This window comes from Epinephelus lanceolatus, chromosome 4 (assembly GCF_041903045.1).
Source record: "Epinephelus lanceolatus isolate andai-2023 chromosome 4, ASM4190304v1, whole genome shotgun sequence".
Taxonomy (NCBI): domain Eukaryota; kingdom Metazoa; phylum Chordata; class Actinopteri; order Perciformes; family Serranidae; genus Epinephelus; species Epinephelus lanceolatus.
Window position 1 is genome coordinate 2,220,158 of NC_135737.1, and position 22,063 is coordinate 2,242,220.

The following is a 22,063-nucleotide window of genomic DNA, read 5'->3' on the forward strand; positions in this document are numbered from 1 at the left end:
ATATATACGACCCAAAATCAAGTCATTATAAAGATAATGGCAAAAAAGATATTGCCTGGCGAGCTATATCTTTGGAGATCGGCTCTTCAGGTGAGAAATCAACTCAACAATGTAAAAATACTCATTACAAGTAAAAATCCTGCATGAAAAATACTACTTGTAAAAGTACAGTATTAGCAGATAACTGTGCTTAAGTACTCATTTTGTCCCACTGACTTATATAGTATTACATATGACATCATTAGATTATTAAATTAAACCTGATACATTAATCTGTTTTCAGTTTTTGGACTTTTTCTCTAATCTTTGCTGAAATATTGGATCATTTGAACATTTATTGAACTGAAACCATGTGAGAAGTTTAGAGGGAAAAATCACTATTTGGTGGAGCTGTTTACAACTCATAGACATCTGAAATGTGACCCCGACTACACACTGCTTTTTGTAAGATGTCAAAAGACAAAAAGGTTGGAAACCACTGGTTTCATCTTTAACAATGTGTTGTATTTTAAAAGCGTTATATTATTGTTATTATATATCATCAGAACTATGCACACATGGACCAACAGGCTGAGATACAGCTTTTCCCCAGAGCTGTGGACAAGCTGCTGAACCCATAACCCCCGTTCTCCAAAAGAAATACCCTGTCCCCAAGTGCAATATAACTGTCTGCTGCCAATACATGTGCAATAAATATCAATGTATAGTACTGTATGTGACTATTTATTCTATGTTTTATACACATATTTTGTATGCTGCTAAGTGGGGTGGACAACAAAGTTTCATTGTATTTTATTATGCAATGACAATACAGTATCTGTCAATCTATCTATCTCTGAAACAATTCAACAGAAGTTACTTTAACAAACAACAAATAAGTGACTTCTTGTAAAATTTGAATGCATATGCAGTAGTATATGTAAAAGCAGATTAAGATACATTTTCATACATATATACAGTAATTCTCACATCAAGACACATTTTCACACAGTAATTCACATCCACCAGGTGACGCAATAAATTACATTTAGTTGTAAAGGAGCTTAAAACAAGCTAAAAATACACCAAAATAATTTTGAAAAACATTTTCTGGAATACAGTCATATAAATTGTGCAAAGTTGCTGAACACTGAACATTAAAACTGAACATTGTAAACAGAGGTTATCCATTGTGTCTAATCTTCATCTGAAAAGTAGTGGAGTAGAAATACAATATTTACATCTGAAATGTAGTGTGGAAGTATAATATACAATCAAAAACAGAAACACTCAAGCACAGAACAAGTCCTCAAAATTGAACTTATGGTACAGAGTAAATGTACTTAGTTACTTTCCACCACGGACTACACCATACGGTCCTGCCATGGGACACTTCCTTGTGGCGAGTTGAAATACTGGCACAGCTTGTCCCTCACCGCATATGCTGCCTGCCCACCTGGATGCCAAGATCCCAAACGCATTTCCACAACATTTCTCGCCCGCGAGAGTCTGTAGTTGAAAATGCGCCTTTCCTGGAAGATGTCACGTCCAGGATAGGGCCTCATCAGATGGGTTTTCAGAGGGAACACAGCATCTCCAATCACTGTAAATGGCATCTGGTTACCCAGATGTTCAGCCCCAGGGATGACGACATCTTCAGGCACATTGAGGGTTCCAGCCTTCAGACCTCTGCCCAGCACCGATCCAGCAAAGACTCCCCCATCACTTGACCTACCATAGTCCCCAATGTGGACCACCCTGAACCGATAGTCTGCATCCACCAGGGCCATCAGGACAACAGAAAAGCTCTTCTTATAGTTAAAATACAGGCTGCCAGAGTGGGGGGGTGCCTCTATGGAGATGTGTTTACCATCAATCGCTCCGATGCAATTAGGAAAGTTCCACTTTTCAAAGAACCTCTCTGCTATTCCTCTCCAGTCATCCTCGGTTGGCTGTGGCATGTAGGTCTCAATCATCCTGCGATTGATGGCGTCACAGGTGTCCTTGACGGCATTTGCAACAGTGCTCTCTCCTAAGCGGTAGTTGAAAGCGAGGCTGGACATGGAATCTCCTGTTGCTGTATACCTGTAAAAGAGCAGAAATACAATTCTGTAAACATGTGTTTGATAATTTACTTATATCACAGTGTCAGATTGCAAGGCCAGGTGGAAGTCTCTGAGAGACACATTTGTGAAGTGGCGCAGAAGGCAAGTTCTTCCCAGTGGGTCTGGGGCAACAAGCCAGCGTGACTGGAAGTATGCCTCCCTCATGGCTTTTCTGTTGCCACACATGCCAAACAGAAGGTTAGTCCTCTGAGAAAAGTCATTTTCAGTATTGATTGCATTACCATTATAAAGCCAGTAACAAAAATCATTATTTCACTTTTACTTTTTAGAGTAATTTACAGTTACAATTGCTTTAAAAAATTTAAGAGTGTGGTCTTGACCTGCTCCATATGAAAAGTGTCATGAGATTAATTCTGTTGTGATTTGGCGCTATATAAAAAAAATGACTTGACTTTTTAAATCTAGCACCACGGGCAATTTGGAGGCCTCTGAGTCAGGGCATGACCCAGATGAGGAGGAGGAGACACAGCAGCAGCAGGAGGATGAAGCTCCGCCTCTCCCTGAGAGAATTCCACCATGAGCCAGGGCATCCAGCAGCAGAGACAGAAGCAGAAGCCCCAACACAGTACTAAACGAAAAGTTGATGGAATTTATTACAAGTCCACCCAAGGAGGCAGCACCAAAAAATGAGTGCGAGCTATTTTTTAGCAAGTTTGGCTCCTCAGATGGAGAGACTCAACCCTAGGAATGAAGCGAGAGCAAAAGTGCGGTTCCTACAGATTCTGGAGGACCTGGAAACCTCACAAGAAGATGGTAGACCCATCACATATCCCCCTGTCACACCCCAGCCATATGACAGATCAAGGTCTGTCATGCCAGAGCAGTGGGAAGCTAGGCACCCACCATTTGCCTCCAACTACATCCAACCCTATCATGGGTCTATAGGAGGGCCAACTGCAGAGCAGGATCTACATTATGAACACTTGTGAGCCACAAAGTGGGTCCCACATACAACCTTAATGCTGCCTGTTTACAATGTTTAACTTTAATGTTCAATGTTCAGCAGCTTTACACATTTTTTAATCATTTTATCTCTATTGTTCCAGTGAATGTTTTTCAAGATTATTTTGATGTGTTTTAAGATTGTTTTAAGCTCTTTTACAACTCAATGTGTGTGTGTGTGAAAATGTGTCTTAACTGAGAATTACTGTATATGTATGAAAATTTGTTTCAATCTGTTTTTACATATAGTGTTGTGTTGCATATAAGGTTTAAACTGTTCCAAGAATTCACTTTACTTATTTGTTGTTTGTGAAAGTAACTTCTGTTTGAATTGTTTCAATAAATCATTCATATTATTTGTTGAGTTTCACTTAAGTACACAACTTTAAACATGCTGGTGTATGTACCTGGTATTAAAGGATCCCAACTAATATTCAAGGGCATGCTCACATAGCATTTGTTGTTTTTTTTAGTCTCACCAGTAGATTAAATACAAACAGCTTTCATAATGACTATTTCTTTTAAAGAATGTAGTTCCAATAAAAACTAATGTTTTTTCGAGGGAGACCTGGGCACAATATTTCTTTAATTCATTGTTTTAAAGTCTTACCTTAATGTGACCGCAAGCTTTTGTTTTGGCACGATGGGACTTCTGAAATTTGTGTCCATCTTTGTGATGTCGGGTCCAGTCATGGAGAGAACGTAGTCCATCTCATCTGCACTCATCCTAAAATATTTGCGGTGCCTCTCAGTAGATGCCCGGAGCTCCTGGACCAGATTGTGGTATGCCCCCTGCTCTTGCCTCCGTTCATTGATGGGGTGCACCCAAACCCTTTTTCTGGCCTGCAGCCTGCGGCGCAGCAGCAGAAGGGCAGCAACCCTTTTTCTGTCCATATTTGCAGTTGCAGCTCTAAATCTAAACCAAAGAATAGCACAATATGTGAACATTATCTCTGCCAAGTTTGATCCTTATAAAGTCAGGCAGAGCAAATTTTATGCTGTTTGTTGAGGAGCCTGCAGTTTAACAGGTTTATCAGGCTAACGTTATGTAGCCAGAAAACAACAGCTGTGAACGTTAGCCGTTATGTTAGCATATCAGCTGAACTGATATGCTAACGTTAGCCTACCAACTACGTTGGTTGATCTGCTGCTTTCAAAACATAATCTCAATTCTCAGATTATTAATTTAGTTTTTTAAGTTATTAATAACATAAAGACAACTACAATAAGCAACGTACCGTCGTTGTCTAGTTGTCGTGGTCGTCCTGCGTTGTGTGTTTTCTTCTTCCCGTCTTCTTCCTCGTCTTTTGTTCTAATTGGCGGTTGGCAACCAGTACCGCCACCTAGCGGACTGGAGTGTGCAACAGAAATCCAGTTGACGCCCCATAACGTGACGCGTTTTGTGTGTGTTGGGGGCGGCACTTGACGCGCGTCAATGACGCCGCCGCCATATGACGCCGCTGGTGTGTTTTGGCCTAAGCAGTCATCCCTGTCATAGATTCATTGGACGAGTGTTCTGCTTCTGTCACTTGGTGTTTTAATGACATTAGTGGAGAGCAATAATTAATAATTATGTTAAATAATGTGACTTAATTAACATTAAATCACCTCGTGGGGCACCATTCCCGTAAAGGGAAAATGATAGCCAGTTAAAGATATCATTCTCATAAAATACGCTAAACTATTAATTTGGAGTTTTGATTAATAATTAAATTAATGACAATAACCAAAATTACCAGTAATGCCTGAAGGATTTTGGAGTTCTTGACGCAGCAGAGGTTGACTATTCTATTCAGTGAATTATTACTACTGCTTACTATTCACTCTTGTGCAACATTAAACAGACAGCAGGTATGATTCCAAAAAATTATATTTATTCATAAAGTGAGCAAAGCAAAACCAAAACACACAAATTCTAACTAACTATGTACAAGCTTGGTGTGTGTGTGTGTATGTGTGTGTGTGTGTGTGTGTGTGTGTGTGCGAGAGAGAGAGAAACACAAAGGCAGGTATGGTGATCAAAGAGCCATTTGGCCTACAAAACAAAATGGCTGACAACAGAGAACTAAAGATGGCCGAATCAAAGCTGGCTTCAGATCGGGGGAGGTGTTTGTCTGACCGTGTGGTCAGGACAAAGACAAAGGAAAAGAAGCGGGAGCTTTGAGATGCCTGTTTGGGTGTAGCTCTGTTGAAAGCCTATTTGTTAATGAGTCTTTGTCAATGTGATTTGTGTTGCAAACAGTCTGCATTAGTGCAGAGATTGTTTAGTTGTGTGCAAGAATCTGTTTGTGAACAGTATTAGCAAACTAAACACTTAGCTTTGGCGAAGCCAACCAATCAATGACCTAACTGCAAACAATCACAACAATAACTCAATGACAGCATTAAATCACATGCAACAAGTTAAACAGTCTTGCTTAGCCCGTAAAGCTGTGACAAAGCTATGCCCAGTTGTTACGTTACCGATCCTTGAGTGGATGGAAGAAAGAGTCACTTGGTGTTCTGCTGCTTTGTTAGCCGGCAGAAGAAGGCTGGAAAGAGCTGTGGTTCCAGATGCAGTCTTTGGTGTGTCCTTTGTTCCAAAGGTGGAATTCTGAGGAAGCTGGTCGCTCGAGGTCTTTACAGAGTAAGATGTTGGGTACTAACTCACTTGGTTCTCCTTGTTGCTAGAAAGCTAGTTGCAAACCTTGTGCTTACAAATCTAACTTCTCTAGTTCAGGTTTAGAGAGTCTGTGATCAATTTGCTCACCTTTGATGGTTCAGGACAAGAGCAAGGGTCTGAGCATCTGGGATGGTCCAGGCCCAGCCAGGAAAAGGTGTGGGCAGCTTGGCAGTTCCAGAGTAAGAGAGAAGACTGTCTGAAGTGAGCAGACCTTCAACAGATGTCTGTGACATCACAGAGTCACATGTCACTGTAAAATTCCGTAGAAATTAGTGTCAAATAGCTGTCTTTGTTTGAAGAACAAAGAGCATGCAGAGAGGAAAAGCCTTCACATGTCCAGTTTAGATTTTAACAGATGACAAATCATCTGTGGTACTGTGAATCCCAACATAGTATATGATTGCCTTTGACCCACTATTTTTTTCTCTGGCAGCATTAGTGTTCTTGTACATATGTCTGTGTTTTTAATCCTAAGTGCTATATCGTAGGCAACTGGACTTGCTTGAGTTCCTTGAAGACGTTTCAACCCTCAACCAAGAGGCTTCTTCAGTTCTGACTGGTGCAGAGTCATAGGCTTCAAACCCATCATCATTACTACACAGGTGTGCCTTGGGATGGTCACAATGAAAGGTAACTCTAAAATGTGTAGTTTTATCTTGAAAAATGACATTTATAATACAAATAATAATAATAATAATAATAATAATAATAATAACAATCTATATTTATATAGCACTTAACAATGTTACAAAGTGCTTAACAAGAAGAGATAAAACCAAATAAGGTAAAAGCAGACATGGCAAGTGAATAAAAGACTGACAAACAAGAAGCAGAAAACAGTTAAAATGAATAAATACAAAAAACAAATTAAAACAGTATAAAATAAAAGCAGTCAAACATTCACAAATGCTTTTACATAGAGAAAGGTTTCAAGACAAGATTTAAAAAAGGCAAGGGACTTAGTGTGCCGTAGTTCAATAGGCAGAGAATTCCAGAGTATGGGGGCTCTAGCAGCAAAAGCACGATCTCCCTTTGTCATAAACTGTGACCTAGGAGTAACCAGCAGGGCTCCCTCCGCAGATCTCAATGGACGAGAGGGCACATACTGTGTCAGTAAGCCTGTAATATATGTTGGAGCTAGACCATTTAAGGCCTTAAAAGTGAGCAATAAAATTTTAAAATCAATTCGAGAATTAACAGGGAGCCACTGTAGGGAGGCAAGCTCAGGGGTGATGTGCTCTTGCCTCTTTGTCCCAGTAATGAGCCGGGCAGCAGCATTTTGGACCAACTGGAGACGATGGATGGAGCTCTGACTAATACCTGAGTAAAGTGCATTGCAGTAATCAAGTAGCAAATAAATAAAAGCATGAACAACTTTTTTTAGGTCCGTGAGCGGACCAGGATTTTACATTTCTAGCGCTATAAAAATTCACCTTTTGGTCACAGATACCCCAAAGAATCAGTCAGTATCTGATGTGACACCATTTGCCTCATGCAGTGAGACACATCTCCTTCACATAGAGTTGATCAGGTTGTTGATTGTGGCCTGAGAAATGTTGGCCCACTCCCATTCAATGGCTGTGTGAAGCTCCTGGATATTAGTAGGAATTGGAACACGCTGTCATACATGCTAACCCAGAGCATCCTAGACATATATCATAATTTATTTTATTAGGATAAATCCCTTGAGATGTATCATCTTGTTTTGGAGGGGGTCCCAACATATATCAAAACTTAGGAGTGGCAAAATACAAGGACAATTATCAAAATAGTGGCTTCCAGACAGACAACAGACAAGCTAAACAAAAAAACAACAACAAACAAACAAGAAAAAAAACACAACACCACAAGGACAAACAAAAACAAATAACATACCATACATCAATAAACTAATGCAACCACAGTGCAGCAAGTCATATAAGCACTAGAATATGAGTGGATCACGAGATTATATCAGGTATAAACATCAGCATACACAGTATATACAGTATACAACACTGACAGCATCAATTATAACAGGAGCATACCATCTCAAAGTAAGAAGACAAGGCATGCTTAAACAAATTTAATGATGAAATGGATCTTATTTGGGCAGGTAAATTATTCCAATCTGCAGGGGCTTTAAACATGAACGCTCTTTTGCCAACTGACTTTTTAACACGAGGGACAGAGAAATGGAGTTAAGCAGCATGTCTGACTTGCTGATTAGAAGTAAAAGGTACCAAATATTGTTGTAAATAAGAAGGATAATTGAAATAAATGCATTTGAATATGAGTTGAAGCCAGTGAATATGTCTTCTTATGTGCGGTGTCCCTCAAGGATCTGTCCTTGGCCCACTTCTATTCATTATATACATGCTCCCCCTTGGCCGTGTCATCAGACAGTGCGGGATTTCTTTCCACTCCTATGCCATTGACACTCAGCTGTATCTCAGGACTGACCCAACCCCTTCAGCTGCTCTACCATCTTCATCTTCACCTCTGTCCACACTCACCAACTGCCTGGAGGAGATAAAGGCATGGATGGTCATAACTTCCTCCAACTCAACTGTTCCAAATCCGAAGCCATACTTATTGGCACCCCTCATCAGGTCTAGTCATCTTCTATAACCACCATCACCTTCTCCGGTCAGGACATCCCCCTTTCATCTACAGTTACCAACCTTGGCGTGAGACTGGACCCTCACCTAACATTTGAAAACCACATTAAATATCTGTGTAAATCCTGCTTTTTTCACATCAAGAATATCGCTAAACTCCGTCCCTCTCTCATCCTTTCCGATGCAGGGAAACTAGTCCATGCCTTTGTCTCCTCCAGGCTGGATTACTGCAACGCCCTTCTAATTGGAATTCCTGGCAAAAGTCTGCAAAAATGACAACTTATTCAGAACAGTGCTGCTAGGATCCTGAAGAAAGTCAGAAAACATGAACACATCACACCCATACTCCGCACCCTTCACTGGCTCCCCATCTCTGCCAGAATCAACTACAGACTTGCTCTCATCACCCATCAGTGTATCCATGGAAATGCCCTGGATTATCTCAATGAATTACTCACCCAGCAAGCTTCAACCTGTAATCTACGCTCCCAAAACCAATACCTTTTCCACCTCCCTAGAACCAAGCTCCGCACTATGGGAGACTGTGCCTTTTGTTCTGCTGCCCCTCATCTCTGGAACTCCCTACCCGGCTACCTCAGAGCCCCACAGACAGTTGATGCCTTTAAGAGAGGCTTAAAGACTTTACTTTTTAAAGAGGCTTTTGACTTGGCCTAGGACTCTTTGAATTTGTTTTTATGTTTTAATGATCTACCTTTTTACTGTGTGCTGTAGCACTTTGAGATTTTTCATAAATGACAAGTGCTTTATAAATTAAATTTATTATTATTTTTACATTTAGAGATGGCCATTTAAGCGCATCATACATTGTACAATGATGAGTGAGAAAAGAACATCCAAGTATAAATCTGTAGAGTCTATTATATGCTGTGTTAAGTGGAACAAGGTCAGATTTTAGTCCATTTTGACAGACAACATCCATCCATCCATCCATCCATTCATTTTCGTAACCGCTTATCCTCTTGAGGGTCGGGGAGTGGCTGGAACCTATCCCAGCTGACACTGGACAAGAGGCAGGATACACCCTGGACAGATCGGCAGACTATTGCAATGCTAGCACAAAGAGACAGACAACCATTCACACCTACAGCCAATTTAGAGTCACCAATTAACTTGTCCCCAACTTGCGTGTCTTTGGACTGGGGTCCATGTCATTGTTCCGACAGCCCATTGGTCCGACATCCCATTTGTCCGATGTCCCGTTGTTCCGATATGTGATTATACTAGGTTATACTGTATTTGTGTACCATAGAGGATCAGCAAACGCAACAAAAGTAGGCTACTGGTCGAGATACAAGTGCCATAGAGAGAAGAGAGTGAAACACCATAACCTCCTGTTATTAACTCTGGGGTCCGGGTTGTGTGGGGAGCTCTCCGCAGTGCTGAACGGCTCCCGGCGGGCGTATTTCTGCCTTGATGGTGCGCCGCGACCGGCTCTGGGTCAGCTGGGAAAGGCTTGAGGCGAAGCAGGCTCACAGCTTATGTGTTTGCTACTTTCTTTTTCATTTTAACCCACACCATGATCTTTTCCGAACACTAACCAAGTGGTTTTTGTGCCTAAACCTTACCAGACCTTAACCACAGGGCATCATGATGATTTTGGAACAACGGGACTTCGGAACAATGGGTTTAATATGGTCGGAACAATGGGATGTCGGACCAATGGGCTGTCAGACCAATGGGCAGTTCCCTTTGGACTGTGAGAGGAAGCCGGAGTACCCGTATCAATAATGGGAAGTATAAATTGTGAGGCAAGTTTCTTACGAACACTGGGAGTAAAGCAATTTTGAGACCAATGTTAAACATTGATTCAAAAGTTGACTTTATGTATGATGTGATCAATATGTATTTGAATGAGAGTTCAGGATCAAGCCTAACACCAAGATATTTAATACTATCAACTCTATGCAAAGAAGTGCTGTCATTACAGGTTATTACACATGTGCCAGATTTGGATTTTAGTTTCTGTCTAGGACCAAAGGTGATAAAATAAGACTTTATATATGTATATATATATATATATATATATATATATATATATATATATATATATATATATACAGTACAGGCCAAAAGTTTGGACACACCTTCTCATTCAATGCGTTTTCTTTATTTTCATGACTATTTACATTGTAGATTCTCACTGAAGGCATCAAAACTATGAATGAACACATGTGGAGTTATGTACTTAACAAAAAAAGGTGAAATAACTGAAAACATGTTTTATATTCTAGTTTCTTCAAAATAGCCACCCTTTGCTCTGATTACTGCTTTGCACACTCTTGGCATTCTCTCCATGAGCTTCAAGAGGTAGTCACCTGAAATGGTTTCCACTTCACAGGTGTGCCTTATCAGGGTTAATTAGTGGAATTTCTTGCTTTATCAATGGGGTTGGGACCATCAGTTGTGTTGTGCAGAAGTCAGGTTAATACACAGCCGACAGCCCTATTGGACAACTGTTAAAATTCATATTATGGCAAGAACCAATCAGCTAACTAAAGAAAAACGAGTGGCCATCATTACTTTAAGAAATGAAGGTCAGTCAGTCTGGAAAATTGCAAAAACTTTAAATGTGTCCCCAAGTGGAGTCGCAAAAACCATCAAGCGCTACAACGAAACTGGCACACATGAGGACCGACCCAGGAAAGGAAGACCAAGTGTCACCTCTGCTTCTGAGGATAAGTTCATCCGAGTCACCAGCCTCAGAAATCTCAAGTTAACAGCAGCTCAGATCAGAGACCAGATGAATGCCACACAGAGTTCTAGCAGCAGACCCATCTCTAGAACAACTGTTAAGAGGAGACTGCGCCAATCAGGCCTTCATGGTCAAATAGCTGCTAGGAAACCACTGCTAAGGAGAGGCAACAAGCAGAAGAGATTTGTTTGGGCCAAGAAACACAAGGAATGGACATTAGACCAGTGGAAATCTGTGCTTTGGTCTGATGAGTCCAAATTTGAGATCTTTGGTTCCAACCGCCATGTCTTTGTGAGACGCAGAAAAGGTGAACGGATGGATTCCACATGCCTGGTTCCCACTGTGAAGCATGGAGGAGGAGGTGTGATGGTGTGGGGGTGTTTTGCTGGTGACACTGTTGGGGATTTATTCAAAATTGAAGGCACACTGAACCAGCATGGCTACCACAGCATCCTGCAGCGACATGCCATCCCATCCGGTTTGCGTTTAGTTGGACGATCATTTATTTTTCAACAGGACAATGACCCCAAACACACCTCCAGGCTGTGTAAGGGCTATTTGACCAAGAAGGAGAGTGATGGAGTGAGTGCTGCGGCAGATGACCTGGCCTCCACAGTCACCGGACCTGAACCCAATCGAGATGGTTTGGGGTGAGCTGGACCGCAGAGTGAAGGCAAAGGGGCCAACAAGTGCTAAACATCTCTGGGAACTCCTTCAAGACTGTTGGAAAACCATTTCAGGTGACTACCTCTTGAAGCTCATCGAGAGAATGCCAAGAGTGTGCAAAGCAGTAATCAGAGCAAAGGGTGGCTATTTTGAAGAAACTAGAATATAAAACATGTTTTCAGTTATTTCACCTTTTTTTGTTAAGTACTTAACTCCACGTGTTCATTCATAGTTTTGATGCCTTCAGTGAGAATCTACAATGTAAATAGTCATGAAAATAAAGAAAACACATTGAATGAGAAGGTGTGTCCAAACTTTTGGCTTGTACTGTATATATATATATATATATATATATATATATATATATATATATGTATATGTATATATATATATATATATATATATATATATATATATATATATATATATATATGTTTTTTTTTCCTTAATATTTTTGTTAGCATTTTTTTATATGTATTAATATTTAATGTATAGTTGTATATATATTTTTTTATACTGTATATTCTGTATATTCCACAGCACTTTGCTTCAGCTGCTAGGGGCAGTAGTTATACATCAGCAGGCTCTAACAATCAATCAATCAATCTATCAATCAATCAATCAATCATTTGGAGTGCCTAGGATTGAATGTAATTCAAAAACATGAAATTTAGTATAGTTGTGCTTTATAATCCCCCATCTGATGATGTAAATTTCTACAAAGAACTGAAGAACTTTCTGTTTGTTTTGTCTGTTGACAACTGTTGTGAATGTATGCTGTTTGGGGACGTTAACATTAATTGGATGGATAAAAGTGGCAAAACGAAACTAAAATCAATTATGGAAAAATTTAAATATGAACAGCTGATTGATAGACCTACACGAGTCACTACAAAGAGTGAAAACCTGAAAACAAACAGGCCAGAGAGAGTAACAAAAACATACAATCTTATTACTCATAACATGAGTCATAACATGACAGTCCCTCCAGAAAAATGCGATTATGTGATCGCATAATTCAACGCAAAATCAGCCAAAGTCCGCATATTCATGCGGGGCCCGCATTTCTTCAAAGACACCACACTTTCGCCACAAAATTTGCCGATTTCCACGCAAAACGCGCAAAATATGCGGGGCTTGCATGATTTCATAATCCCCGCATTTTCGTTGCAAGAGGGGTTTTCCTTCTGAATGCTTTCTGTAATGTACAAACGGCTGTTGTGTCTGTTTGAGGCTTGCTGTGCGCGTCACATAATGAGACAGAGCGCGCACTGGGCAGAGCCGGTGTGATGTTTCTTCTCCTCCTGTGGGGAGGAGGGAAGAAACCTTCCAGTGAAATAACTCTCGATCTAAAAGAGCTGGTTATGAATGTGGGATTCGGCCTCAGAGTAGCTCATCTCTGATAACGAGACAAGACGGGGAGACTGAAAGTGCACATAAATCACTCACTCTCTTAGCCAAAGTCAGGGCTAAGAGAAGTGCTGTCTTTAATGACAGTTGTTTGAGAGAGATTTGTAATAGAGGCTCGAAGGGAGGTTCTCCCAGAGCGCGTAAGACCAGGAGTAAATCCCACTGTGGGGTCAAAGAGCGCGTGACAGGTCTCTGTCGTCTGACTCCTTTCAAAAAGCGCTTAACCAGCAGGTGCGCAAAAACGGATCTCTCTCCATAACCTTCATGACATAATATATATTTTATTTATTCATTTTCACAGAAGTTGTAGCATGTTCTTTTTGTAAAGCTACAGAACTTGTTTGACTCAGCAGTGTTTTGTAAGTCTGAGCCATGTGTTTATAAAGGTCTGAAATAAAACAAGATGAGAACTTAAATATTCCCTGCACTTTCTATGATGTGGTATGCTTGCTTATTTATTTAATTACTTCCTATGTAATTAGAAATGACTCTTTACATTAGTAGTATTTATTGAACATCTCTGAATGGCTCGAGTTATCCCATCTAACTCTTAATGTTAAAAAAACTGTATCCATGTGCTTCTCCATGCGTAATAGGCCCGCATATGATGTAAAGTTTGATAGTCAGGTTAAGTACATCTGTAACAAGGTTAGGCCAAAACTTAATTGCTTTCATTTTATTAGAAGGAACCTGTCACATCAAGCTGCAAAACTGTACATGCATGCAATGATTTTTTCTCATTTGTCAAATCGTATCACATCATGGTCACAAGCTTATTCAACCGCATTAAAACCTATAATCTCAATATACAAGCAGGCAATAAAACTCATGGACCGGAAACCAATGAGATGGCATCACTGCCGCATTTTAAGAAAACACAACCTTCTCACCTTTGAAAATTTTATGAATTTTAGTATTCATAAATTGTTTTTTTAAATGTCTAAATAATCATGTGTCAGTACTGTTTTCTGAACTGGCCATCAGGTGTCTCTCTCACAGAGCGACCACACGAGCCTCCACCAGTGGTGATTGTCTTCTCCCAAGATACAAAACTTCATTCTGTCAGTCTGCTCTTTCTGTAAAGGGGGCAAAACTTTGGAACTCACTACCCACTAATCTAAAATTAGAGACCAACAGTAATGCTTTTAACAAAGGACTCAAACAATGGCTAAAATCAAAACAACAGTGCTCACATGAAATTTTAACTGGTTGATTGCTTGATCATGTTGCCTTTGCTTTGTAGTTGATGTATGTATTTAATCTGAAAAATTGCTTCTCTTTTACTGTTGTAATGTTATTGTACACTGCATTTTTTTCTCCTTCTTTTCACTTTTATCACTTTTATCATTTCAAAAGCCTCCTGTGGACAAGTGATGCGAATTAGCACGTCACTCAAACAATGCATCTGGTCTCGTACTCGTACTTGTCGTACTCGTACTCGTCATCCTCCGCTTATCCGGGTCGCGGGGGCAGTAGCCTCAGCAAAGAAACTCAGACAGTCCTCTCCCCAGCCACTTCTGTCAGCTCTTCCGAGGGAACCCCAAGGCGTTCCCAGGCCAGCCGGGCGATGTAATCCCTCCAGCGTGTCCTGGGGCGGCCCTGAGGTCTCCTCCCAAGGGAGGTGTCCGGAAGGCATCCTTACTAGATGCCTGAACCACCTCAACTGACTCCTCTCGATGTGGAGGAGCAGCGGCTCTACTCCGAGTCCCTCCCAGATGTCCAAGCTCCTCACCCTATCTCTAAGGCTGAGCCCAGCCACCCTGCGGAGGAAACTCATTTCAGCCGCTTGTACTCATGATCTCGTTCTTTCGGTCACTACCCAGAGCTCGTGACCATAGGTGAGGGTTGGAACGTAGATTGACTGGTAAATCGAGAGTTTCACTTTCTGGCTAAACTCCCTCATCACCACAACGGACCGGTTAAGCGCCTGCATCACTGCTGACGCCGCCCCAATCCGCTTGTCAGTCTCCCGCTCCATCCTACCCTCACTCGTGAACAGGAGATACTTAAACTCCTCCACCTGAGGCAGGACCTCCCCCCCCCGACCTGGAGTGGGCAATCCACCCTTTTCCGGCTGAGGACCATGGCCTCAGACTTGGAGGTGCTGATTCTCATCCCAGCTGCTTCACACTCGGCTGTGAACTGTCCCAGCAAGAGCTGGAGGTCACTGTTCATTGGGGCTAGGAGGACCATGTCATCCACAAAAAGCGAGGTCCGACGAGATCCTCCTGTCACTGAATCTGACACCCTCCACCACTTGGCTGCGCCCAGAAATTCTGTCCATAAAAGGTCTGTCCAATGTAATTGTGATGTCCACATCAAATAAACAATAAATAAAAATAAAATAAACCAGAGGCTTGTATGCGGCAAGCCTGAGCCAGCCCAAACTATAAGCTTTATCAAAAAGGAAAGTCTGAAGTCTAGTCTTAAATATGGAGATGGTGTCTGCCTCCCAGACCGCAACAGGAAGATGATTCCACAGGAGAGGAGCCTGATAACTGAAGGCTCTGGCTCCTGATCTACTTTTGGAGACTTTAGGGACCACGAGTAAGCCTGCATTCTCAGAGCGCAGTGTTCTGGTGGGATAATGGGGCACTATGAGCTCTCTAAGATATGACGGAGCCTGACCCTTTAAAGCTTTGTAAGTTAACAGTAGGATTTTAAATTCAATTCTGGATTTTAGAGGGAGCCAGTGCAGAGAAGCTAGTTCTTGTTAGTACACGTGCCACTGCGTTCTGAATTAGCTGGAGAGTTTTTAAAGACTTATTAAAGACTTAGTAATTCAGCCTAGAGGTAACAAAAGCGTGGACCAACTTTTCTGCATCTTTTCGGGTCAGGATAGGCCTAATGTTCGCAATATTACGCAGATGAAAAAATGCAGTACGTGAGGTTTGTTTTAAATGAGAATTAAAAGATAAATCTTGGTCAAATATTACTCCGAGGTTTCTTCAAAGGACCCTTCATGATGGATATCAACAAGGACTCGTGTACCTGGCCCGGAGGGTTACCGGGGCCCCGCCCTGGGGCCAGGCCTGGGTTTGGGGCCCGTGGACAAGTACCTGGTGGCCGGGCCTTCGCCCATGGGGCCCAGCCGGGCCCAGCCCGACCCGGCTACATGGGCTCGTCCCCCTGCAGGCCCACCACCCACAGAGAGATCCGGAAGGGATCGGGCAGCAGACCAAGGCGGGGGCCTTTGCGGTCCGATCCTCAGCTACGGAAGTTGGCTCCTGGGACATGGAATGTCACCTCTCTGGCGGGGAAGGAGCCGGAGCTTGTGGAAGAGGTTGAGCGCTACCGGCTAGATATAGTCGGCCTCACCTCGACACATAGTTCCGGCTCTGGAACCCAAGTCCTTGAGAGGGGTTGGACTCTCTCCTTTGCTGGAGTTGCTCCGGGTGAGAGGCGGAGGGCCGGCGTGGGTTTTCTCATAGCCCCCAGACTCTCTGCCTGTACGTTGGGGTTCACCCCAGTAGACGAAAGGGTTGCTTCCCTGCGCCTTCGGGTCAGGGAACGGGTCTTGACTGTTGTCTGTGCTTATGTGCCAAACAGCAGTTCAGAGTAACCGCCCTTTTTTGGAGTCCCTGGGATGGGTGCTGGATAGTGCCCTGACTGCGGACTCCATTGTTCTGCTGGGGGACTTCAACGCTCACGTGGGCAATGACAGCAGGACCTGGAGGGGCGTGACTGGGAGGACCGGCCTGCCCGATCTGAGCCCATGTGGTTTCAGTGGTTTTTGTCCACTTTCATGGACAAAATTTCTAGGCGCAGCCGAGTGGTGGAGGGTGTCAGGTTCAGTGACAGGAGGATCTCGTCTCTGCTTTTTGCGGATGACATGGTCCTCCTAGCCCCAACGAACAGTGACCTCCAGCTCTTGCTGGGACGGTTCACAGCCGAGTGTGAAGCAGCTGGGATGAGAATCAGCACCTCCAGGTCTGATGCCATGGTCCTCAGCCGGAAAAGGGTGGATTGCCCACTCCTGGTCGGGGGGGGGGGGGGGGGGGGGGGGGGGGTCCTGCCTCAGGTGGAGGAGTTTAAGTATCTCGGGATCTTGTTCACGAGTGAGAGTAGGATGGAGCGGGAGATTGACAGGTGGATTGGGGCGGCGTCAGCAGTGATGCAGGTGCTTAACTGGTCTGTTGTGGTGAAAAGGGAGTTTAGCCAGAAAGCAAAGCTCTCGATTTACCAGTCAATCTACGTTCCAACCCTCACCTATGGTCACGAGCTCTGGGTAGTGACCGAAAGAACGAGATTGCGAGTACAAGCGGCCGAAATGAGCTTCCTCCGCAGGGTGGCTGGGCTCAGCCTTAGAGATAGGGTGAGGAGCTCGGACATCCGGGAGGGACTCGGAGTAGAGCCGCTGCTCCTCCACATTGAGAGGAGCCAGTTGAGGTGGTTCAGGCATCTGGTAAGGATGCTTTCCGGACGCCTCCCTTGGGAGGTATTCTGGGCATGTCCAACCGGGAGGAGACCTCGGGGCCGCCCCAGGACACGCTGGAGGGATTACATCACCCGGCTGGCCTGGGAACGCATCGGGGTTCCCTCAGAAGAGCTGACAGAAGTGCCTGGGGAGAGGACTGTCTGGGCTTCTCTGCTGAGGCTGCTGCCCCTGCGACCCGGACCCACATAAGCGGAGGACGACGAGTATCAGTACGAGTACGAGTACGACAAGGTTTCTTACGGTAGTGCTAGAGGCCAGAGCAATGCCATCCAGGCCAACTATATCATTAGATAATGAGTCTCTGAGTTGTTTGGGGCCAAGAACAATAACTTCAGTTTTGTCTGAATTTAACATCAGGAAATTGGTGCTCATCCAGGTTTTTATGTTTTTAAGGCATTTTTGAACTTTAGTTAATTGATCAGTTTCTTCTGGCTTTATCGATAAATACAATTGTGTATCATCTGCATAACAATGGAAATTTACAGAGTGATTTCTCCTGATGTTTCCTAAGGGAAGCATATATACAGTGAATAGGATTGGTCAGAGCACAGAACCTTGTGGAACTCCAAAACAAACTTTAGTATTTATAGATGATTCATCATGAACATGAATGAACTGAAAACAATCAGATAAATAAGATTTAAACCAGCTTAGTGCAGAACCTTTTAGGCCAATTAAATGTTCCAGTCTCTGTAGCAGAATTTGATGGTCAGTTGTGTCAAATGGCGCACTAAGATCTAATAAAACAAGTACAGAGACGAGTCCTTTGTCTGAAGCAATCGGGAGATCATTTGTAATTTTAACTTGTGATGACTCAGTGCTATGATGCACTCTAAATCCTGACTGAAATTCTTCAAATAAGTTATTATCATGGAGAAAATCACACAGCTGGTCTGCGACTACTTTCTCAAGGATCTTTGAAAGAAAGGGAAGATTAGATATTGGTCTATAGTAGGCTAACACCTCAGGATCCAGGGTGGGCTTTTTTAGAAGATGTTTAATTAAGCTACCTTAAAGGACTGTGGTACATAGCCTGTTAACAAAGATATACTGACCATGTCTAATATATGAGTATTAACTAAAGGTAAGACTTCCTTACCTTTGCCTAGTTGGGATGGGGTCTAAGAGACATGTTGATGATTTCGATGAAGAAATCATTGTGGTCAGCTGTTGAAGAGAAATCGTGGAGAAGCTATCTAGATATATATTAGGTTTTACAGCTGTGTTTGAGGGCAGATTTGTTCCGTTTGTTGGCAGGAGGTCATGAATTTTGTCATTAAAAAAGCTCATAAAATCATAACTGCTAAGGGCTAAAGGAATACAAAGCTCAGTAGAGCTGTGACTCAGTCAGCCTGGCTACAATGCTTAAAAGAAACCTGGGGTTGTTCTCATTTTCTTCTATTAATGCTGAGTAATAGTTTGCTCTGGCATTGCGGAGGCCCCTCTTATACGTTTTGAGACTTTGTTCCCAGACTAAACGAGATTCTTCCAGTTTTGTTAATCGCCAATTCCTTTCAAATTTTCATGATATTTGTTTTAATTTTCAGGTTTGAGAGTTGTACCAAGGAGTGAACTTTCTTTGCTTTGTTAACTTCTTTTAAAGAGGTGCTACAGAGTCGAGTGTGTGTGTTCACAGCGAGCAGCACTATCGACAAGATGATAAATTCGGGAGAGTTTAAAGTCAGTACGGGAAACCTCTGTTACAGAAGGACATGGTATTAAATTTAACGTCGATAGAATTTTTGCCTTAAATTTTGCGACAGCACTGTCTGATAAACAACTAGTGTAGTAACTGTTGCTGAGTGGCGTGTAATCGAGTAAAAATAAATCAAAAGTTATTAAATAATGATCTGATAGAGAGGGATTCTGTGGAAAGACTGTTAGGTTATCACTTTCAATTCCCTATGTCAGAACTAGATCGAGGGTATGGTTAAAACAGTGAGTCGTTTTATGTACACCCTGGCTGAAGCCAATGGAGTCTAATAATGAGATAAACGCAGTAGTCATTATCAATGTCGACATGAATGTTAAAGTCACCTGCAATAATAACTTTAGCTGATTTAATAACTAAACTGGATAAAAACTCTGAGAATTCAGATACAAATTCAGAATACGGGCCAGGAGCCCGGTGCACTATAACAATTAAAAGTGGCTGCGAGGTTTTCCAGGCCGGATGTAAAACAAGAACAAGGCTTTCAAATGAATTATAATCTAGTTTAGTTTTAGGGCTGATTGATAGACTAGAGTTAAAAATGGCTGCATCTCCCCCTCCTCGGCCACTGTCTCGAGGAATGTGGGTATTATCATGACTGGAAGGAGTGGATTTATTTAGACTGACATATTCACCTTGACACAGCCAGGTTTCAGTGAGGCTGAGTAAATCAATATGATTATCTGATATTAATTCGTTTACTAACACTGCTTTAGATGACAGAGACCTGATATAACAAGCAAACGCAGAAAAAAAAATGACCAATCAGATCTGCGCCTACAGAATGTAAATAAACAAAAACTGAGGAAGAGCAATACCAAAAATGCTCTGTACCTGTTGCATCCAACAACTATAAAACAAAAAAGTTAGTTTCAAAAGCAACTCAAACATTAACATCACACGTGCGCAGACGTAACTTTTGAGGGATAGAGGAAAGAGAGAAAATAAAGAAAGATTAAGTTTGTTAGACTGTCGAACTGCCAGCTAAAGTTAGCATGCTATGCTTAGCCGTATCCTCAGTCATAATCTCACCTGAGCAGGTAATCATCATGAAGAAGTCGAAGATGACATAACAGGGATGACAGCGTCCTTGTGGCAACTGAAACGCTGCTGTTTGCCATCAACAATAACACAGAGTGTGCAAGGATAACAGAGACAATACTTCAAATTGAGTTCAGGAAGCCTGCGTTTGACAGCATCAAACCTCCGGCGCCTTGTCGTCAGGTTGGCACTGAAGTCTGGGTAAATAAAGATGTAAGTTCCATTATACTCTAGATTCTTTTTCTCCCTGGCAAGATGAAGAATTTTGACCTTATCCTGGAAGTTTAGCAGCTTGATCATGATGGATCTGGGACTGGCTCCGTCACTTAGCTAGGCAGTCAGAGAGCGATGGGCCCTCTCAGTGATCGGCGGAGTTGGGAAGTTGTCTTGTCCAAGAAGCAGTGGCATCAGCCAGGACATAAAGCCGATGATATCATTACCCTCAAGGGACTCTTGAATTCCAACAAAGCGGAAAGTAGAGCGTCGGCTTTGGTTCTCCAGATCATTGACTTTGTCCATAAGGTTGTCTTTCTCTAGCTTATGAACACAAGCAGCCAAATCATGCACATTGTCCTCGTTAGCCCCAACACGCTGTTTCAACAAATTAACTTGTTCTCCCAAAGTAGTTAAGGAGTTCTGAATGCTGCTCAGACTGCTTTGAATGGGATCCATTTTTGCATCAAAATGTGTCAGCATGTCAGTCTTGTGCTGTTGAATTGCTCCCCACAAAGTTTGGAGCAAGATGTGCGGTTCATCCATTGTGGGGAGGATGCCGAAAAAAATCTTATAAATAATAAAACATAAAACAAATCTTGTGATTATGTAGAGTGATATACAAATTAGATGCATGGCTGGAGCCAGATCAGGTGAAAGGCGAGTGGATCAAGATAAATGAGAACTTAAAAAGCTACTGTAACAGCGACAATTAGACTTGAGCTTGAGACGCGTTCAGCCACGCTGCAGCCATCTTTTAGTTAATATGAGAGTGGATGACATGTCTGGTGAGTCTGCAGGCCATGCAAGAACTGGGATGTTTTCAGCTCTCAGTAACTGTGTACAGATCTTTGCAACATGAGGTCATGCATTATCATGCTGCAGCATGAGGTCATGGTGGCAGATGAACGACATGACGGTGGGTCTCAGGATTTCATCACAGTATGAAAAATGGAAGCAAAAATAAAAGTGTTGCATTTAAATTTTTGTTCAGTATAATAAGTATGTTTTCTTTAGTGTATAATCACCTAAAATAAGTATTGTTGTGTTGTCATTACCATAGAATGGGCCATCTGCTTGATTTGGAGAGGGAGAGACCTCTGTGTATAATTCAGCTCCTGGTGAAAACCTACTGAACAATAAACACTGAAGGAATTCTAACCAGGAGAAGTGTCAGCTGGTTGCATTCTGCAATCCTCACCACTAAATGCCACTAAATCTTATTAAACTGTACACACTAAACCTTTAAGTTACTCACTAAACAATGCCAAACTTTGTAGTTGGTTCCAGTTTATTTTCCCTGTTTCATGTCATTGTAAAGTGAAGGAGTATTTTTCACTATTTTTTGACATTTTATTGACAAAATGTAACTATTCAATTAATTGCAAAAAATTTGATAAATTAATCCAGAATTCAAATACCTTTCTTGTCTCAATTCAAATTATGATGACACTTCTGATGACCTCATTTGTGTAGAAAGATCGACCAACCAACCAACCAACCAACCAACCAACCAATCAATCAATCAATCAATCAATCAATCAATCAATCGTATTTGTCAC

General features: G+C 42.1%; 1 protein-coding gene across 8 annotated transcripts in view; it reads left to right on the plus strand.

Annotated features, from left to right (window-relative positions):
* bcas3 (BCAS3 microtubule associated cell migration factor) overlaps nt 1–22,063 on the plus strand; it is an 877,760-nt gene that overhangs the window by 366,982 nt on the left and 488,715 nt on the right. The window contains exon 24 of one of the 8 annotated variants that reach the window (XM_078166848.1): nt 6,198–6,339. The exons of the other annotated variants lie outside the window; for them this stretch is intronic. Coding sequence (XP_078022974.1) covers nt 6,198–6,265 — 68 coding nt within the window. The 3' untranslated portion in view covers nt 6,266–6,339. Of the gene's footprint in view, nt 1–6,197; nt 6,340–22,063 lie in introns of those variants that run through there. 8 annotated transcript variants of the gene reach the window in all.